Source organism: Poecilia latipinna, unplaced genomic scaffold (assembly GCF_001443285.1).
Source record: "Poecilia latipinna isolate Pla-1442-1.1 unplaced genomic scaffold, P_latipinna-1.0 Scaffold1648, whole genome shotgun sequence".
Taxonomy (NCBI): Eukaryota; Metazoa; Chordata; class Actinopteri; order Cyprinodontiformes; family Poeciliidae; genus Poecilia; species Poecilia latipinna.
Window position 1 is genome coordinate 55,879 of NW_015114264.1, and position 5,716 is coordinate 61,594.

At 38.5% G+C, this 5,716-nt stretch overlaps 1 protein-coding gene across 1 annotated transcript in view; it reads left to right on the forward strand.

The window, feature by feature from the left end:
* pik3c2a (phosphatidylinositol-4-phosphate 3-kinase, catalytic subunit type 2 alpha) overlaps positions 1 to 5,716 on the forward strand; it is a 67,167-nt gene that overhangs the window by 46,282 nt on the left and 15,169 nt on the right. Inside the window, exons 16-23 of the mRNA XM_015059680.1 lie at positions 883 to 1,074; positions 1,852 to 1,945; positions 2,067 to 2,161; positions 2,758 to 2,938; positions 3,048 to 3,152; positions 3,757 to 3,849; positions 4,987 to 5,116; positions 5,266 to 5,402. Of these exons, the coding sequence (XP_014915166.1) occupies positions 883 to 1,074; positions 1,852 to 1,945; positions 2,067 to 2,161; positions 2,758 to 2,938; positions 3,048 to 3,152; positions 3,757 to 3,849; positions 4,987 to 5,116; positions 5,266 to 5,402 (1,027 nt within the window). The remainder of the gene's footprint in view (positions 1 to 882; positions 1,075 to 1,851; positions 1,946 to 2,066; positions 2,162 to 2,757; positions 2,939 to 3,047; positions 3,153 to 3,756; positions 3,850 to 4,986; positions 5,117 to 5,265; positions 5,403 to 5,716) is intronic.

Genomic DNA, 5,716 nt, shown 5'->3' on the forward strand with positions numbered 1-5,716 from the left:
CTCCTTTAATCTCCATGGTAACCACTCAGCTGCTCCTTGGAGATGCAGTTTTCAAGCTACCGCCTCACAGAGCAGCCCTCTCCCACTCAGCTCCTCCAGACTAGCCAGCAGCAATTAGCAAACAACTGGTGGAAGTGAGCATCAGATAAGCTGCTTCTCAATTTGTGATGACTTCCTGAAGGAGCAGTTTCAAAAAGAGCAGGAGCTTTTTAAAGTGACAGTGGCCCAATTTCAAGGCGTTAAGTTACACAGATTTATTTGAAGTCATAATTGATAAATGAAGCTTTTTTCCAACAACTGAAGGTAACACTTATCTGCCTGTGCTACAAGATGGCCTAGAAAATACATAATACTGCCACTTTAAATTGTGTGTGGCGTTCTCTCAATGTTTTTGATTTGTTGTACAACAAAAAGGGTTTGGTGTAGCTATAAATAACTATTAATAGTTATTGACAAAATGAGTAATTTTGATCAAGATTACCAAGTCTGGGCACCACTTGGGTATCAGAGAAATGATAGTCAAATAGTTCTCATGTTCAGTTGTTGCTTATAAATACCTGCCTGCTAAGGCTTTGGTATTAAATAAAAATAGATGGACTAATTTCAGTTCTGATGTTCTCGAGCCGAATGCTACAGAAATAAATACAGATGACTTCTCTTCCTTTTAACTATTTATTTACAAAAGTAATTTCAACTTCCAGTTAAAATTAAAAATAATTCAAAGCTTAAATATGCTTTACCATTATCTGCTTTTATGCAGTGTGATATTTTTATTTTTTTTATTTTATTTTATTTATTTTTTTATGTCATGATTTCACACTGGCTACTTCTTGTTTAAAACCTAAAATTGTAAATACTGCAACATTTTGAATCCTCCTGCAGGTTGAAGCGCTCCGACCACCAGGTTCTGTGGGACCACCGGCTCCACTGCCGTCGGGACCACCCCAGCAGCCTGCCTAAGGTGCTGGCCAGCGCGCCCAGCTGGGACTGGGCCAGCATGGCTCACATCCACTCCCTGCTGCACCGCTGGCCCTCACTGCCCCTAGTCACTGCACTGGAGTTACTGGACTCAAAGTACGCACTGTAAAACACATTCCATACCTGCACCCTACCAAAAATAAGGTTTTTATTTTTGTTGAACAAGAAAATGTTTTATGAAAATTCAGCATTTCCATTAAAATGTGCAAAAATCTTTATCTAGATTCCACTAATGTTGGAAAATTGTGGCATTTCTATTAAATAAGAAATTAAATTGAAATCACATGAATAAGTTTGTTTACATACATCATTAAAAATCGTGGCAGTGACGGATGTAGACGGTTACATGAGATTTTTTTTCCATCATCAATCAGCCAATCAGTGTCAACAAGCCCCGCCTCCTTGTGAGCAGCTACGTAGGTGGCGTTTGGGGAAATTGTAGTTGGCAATTTTACAGAAAAGTTGTTGATTCAGCACTTTGGGATGACACAACTTTTTATGAACTGTGCAACCAGACGTCTGGTGGAGCCAGCGACACATTGTCTGAAAACAAACAAACTGCCACTTCCTGTCATCTTTGTTTTCGCCTTTATTAACATCTGGCGTTTCATCGTGAGATTCCTGCGATGTGAGAAAAGTGTTTTGATACGGCAGAAAAAAGCACCTCATCTTAGCACAAGAATATTTTCAGAAAAACGTGACTTTTTTCGAAATTGTCGTGTTTTCATTACACAAATTTATTTTCGGAATTTCCATTTTCGCAATTTTTATGGTTAATGGGAACGCTGCTCATGATTCTGCTTTCCTGGATGCAGTCAAGTTTTAATCTCTGTGGCAAACTGAAAACGTTAAATGTGTTACGTGTCCATGTAGGTTTGCAGATACTGAAGTGAGAAGTGTGGCTGTAAGCTGGATTGAGAAGAGCAGTGACGACGAACTCGCCGACTACCTGCCTCAGCTGGTTCAGGTAGAGCTCATAAAACATGCTGTACTCTACGTACGATAGAGCGACTTATGTTTTTTAACTGATTTCCTAAAGTTTTTATGCACAAATTTTAAATTAAAATGTCATATATCCTCTCCTTAAGGCAATAAAGTTTGAGTGTCACCTGAACAACGCCCTGGTCCTGTTCCTGCTATCCAGAGCCCAAGGAAACATCAACATCACCCACTACCTGTACTGGTGAGTCTGCAGAAACACCGAGTTACACCAGGTCTTAATCAGAAAGGGGTGAAGTATTCAAAAATTGTACTAAAGTAAGAGTAGCAATACTTCAACATATTTTTACTCCGGTAAGATTAAAAAGCAGCCGTCCAAGAAATAACTCGAGTGAGTGAAAAGTCTAATCCAGTACTGACAGAAACATCAGTCAAAATGACATTATCACGTTATGTGGAAATGTTGGTATTTTAGAAATCAAAATGAAAATAATTCATATAAATAAAGTAATTTTTTGAAACTAATTCTTTCAACATAAAACTTCTGAAGCTCTATCAAAAACTGCAGGCGTGTGTCTGTCTGTGGTGAATTTCTGGTTTAAACGTCTCTGCTCTTCATTCAATGAAGTTACTCACAGTGAGTAGAGGATCCAGACATTTTACTCCAGTAAGAGTAGCAGTACTTCATAATAAAACTTCTCATGTAAAAGTAAAAAGTGCAGCTCAAGTAAACTGAGTAAATGTAGGTAGTTACTTACCCAGCTCTGCTTTAATGAGGTTTACTTTGAAGCCTTTTTTGGGGATTTTCTCTGAATGGTGGATTCATGTTGATCGCTGCAGGCTACTCAAAGATGCAGTGCAGGACTCCGCCTGGGGGTGGCGCTATGAGCAGGTCCTGGGTGCCTTGCTGTGTCTTTGTGGGAGCAAACTGAGGGCAGAGCTGGAAAAGCAGACTCACCTGGCCACTCTGCTGGGAACGGTGGCCGAGAGGGTCAGACAGGCCGGGGGATCCACCAGACAGGTCAGTCTGACTTTTAGTTTGTATTCGTATTTCTTTGTGTCTTTGTGTGTTATATAGCATCAAGTTATAGGCGATTCCTTTTACTCATTGTGTTGCTGTGTGAGTTCAGGTGGCGCTGCAGGAAGGCCTGGAAAACATTCAGAACTTTTTCCAGAGAAGCAGCTGCCGACTTCCCCTGAACCCGAGTCTGGTAGCTAAGGAGCTAAACGTCAAGGTAGGTTATGAAACCACTGGCTGTTCCTCCAAAACACATTGACTATCAATGTCAGTCAGCTTAGATACTCGGCTTCACTAATTTCATCGTTGATTCACAAACATGTTCTCTTATAACACTTACTGTACACGAGTGAAGAGAGAGCAGGAAGAGGCCCTGCCCCTTTCTCAATAATTACAAAATACAATTTTTATGGAAATATACATTAAATTAACAATATTTTTAAATCAGTAGAGTATAAGACTTAATTATTTTCTCTCATAGATTGATTCATATAAATAAATATATAGAAAAGATTACATTTATTGAGCTAAACTTTTGTGCAGAGAGTTTTGTTTTATGAACATATTCATATAGTGTTGGTTAAATGGTGGATTTTTTTGTTTGTTTGTTTTTACATGTTTTCCTAAAAAATAGGAGGTGGACAAAATTTTCTGCTGGATGACCTGTAGCATAAAACTGGCATTCACTGAAATCTAAATCTCTCTTCTTCTTTGCATTGTTTTAAGACTGTGATGAAAATACTTCATCTCTTTTCTCTAATAATGTTTAACGTGTTTATCCTGCAGAAGTCATTAGAAAACGTACTTGTGCTTGTTTGCAGGCATGTTCTTTCTTCAACTCCAACGCAGTTCCCCTTAAGCTGGCATTGGTCAACGCAGATCCATTAGGAGAGGAAATCAATGTTATGTTTAAGGTCCGTTATCCGCCTACACATACACTCACACACAAACACACCAACAATGGAACATTATTACCATGCAGTCAGCTCATGGCGCCTTGGAAGCTGTTATGTTTCAGACACAGGCTTCCAGTGGTGGGCACCGCTAGCTAAAAAGCTAGCTGCGCTAACCCTAAAGCAATAATCATAAACTGTTGTTGCGCTAATGCTAAATCGCTACAACAACACAGTATTTAGTGGAAGCTAACATGCCGTTGTCAGTTCACATTATGTCTCCTTTTGAAAAAGTGAAACAGTCGAGTAGCAATTTAATTTTGATATTACAATCTATAAATATAGTGTTTAAGTTAATATCTTGTTCTAATATCTGTCTGTGTTTAATTTTGTTCGTGTGTGTTTCATGCTTGAAATAAAGTTATTGGAGGAACCAATGTGTAAACCACTTAAATATGAGAGCATGAATATAAACGGCTAGCTACTTAACCAAAGCTTTTAACACAGATCTCCAACTTTTTTCAACTAAAAGTTTATGAAACAGCCAAGCAAATTAGCTGTGTAGAATGTTTTCACAAAAACCTTTAGGGGAAGCTAAGTGCACTAAACAGTTTCAAAGTTAGCCAAAATGCTAAACAAAAAAATTAGCTTTGATATTAGCTCGTTGGCGGGGTGGAATAGTGAAATGTGCCCACCACCACAAGTTTCAGAGTGTTTTATTGCAGTTTTGTCTGATGGCTCAACACACATTGGTCCATATTTGTGAAGTGGACAAAAAATAATTAATTTACCAACAAAACTGAAATGTTTTTTGTGCATTTATATTCAAAACCCTTTCATTCTGATAAACCCAAATAAATCCATGAAAACAAAGCGCCTTCAGAAGTCCAGTTCTGTGAAGGAAAACATAAATGACCAAACAGCTTCAAGAACAACAGCAGACAAGTCAAATATAGTTTTGGAGAAATTTAAACTGGTTTAGATTTTAAACACTGCGATGTAAATGTCACCAAAGTCCTGCAGTAGTTGAAACAAACTGCTTTCCTGGCTTCTCCATTCACCTCTGCGCCCCCTGGTGGCTTAAATCAAGTCCAACAATGTTATCGTTATCAGAATGTTTTTGTTTTTGACCTCTCGTTTGCTCTGTTTATGCATCAGGTAGGAGAAGACTTGAGGCAGGACATGCTGGCTCTTCAGATGATTCGCATTATGGACCGAATCTGGCTGCAGGAGGGGCTGGACCTCCGCATCGTCAACTTCAAATGCATCTCCACCGGCCGGGATAAAGGTGATGCACGTCAGATTTCAACCAGAGCGCTCACATTTAATCTTTGAGTTCAACACTAGCTTTTCTATCTCTCTTAATTTGTTTGCACTGTGTTATCAAAACACATCTTGGTTTTATTTATTTATTTATTTATTTATTTATTTATTAAGGTATGGTGGAGCTGGTGCCTTTCTCTGACACCCTCAGAAAGATTCAGGTAGAATATGGCGTTACCGGATCCTTTAAGGACAAACCTCTGGCTGAATGGCTGCGCAAGTACAACCCTGCTGAGGATGAATATGAGAAGGTACGCACAAGAAATGCTGACAATAACTGTAGTAAGATTAAAGAAACTCTTTCCTAAACTCACTGTTGAAGTGCTGCATGCATTCATTCATTCATTAATTTATGGAAAGGAATTGTCAAACATTAGAGCTGCTTCACTTTGTTAGAGTTTGAAACTAAACTAATGATTGTTTTTCTAATACATTATTCTGACAATTAATCAGATATAAAAATTGCACATTCTGCAGGGTTTTCATTTTACCACTTATTTTAGGTAATATTAGACCAGTGGTTCTTAACCTTTTTTGAGGTACTGAACCCACCAGTTTCATATGC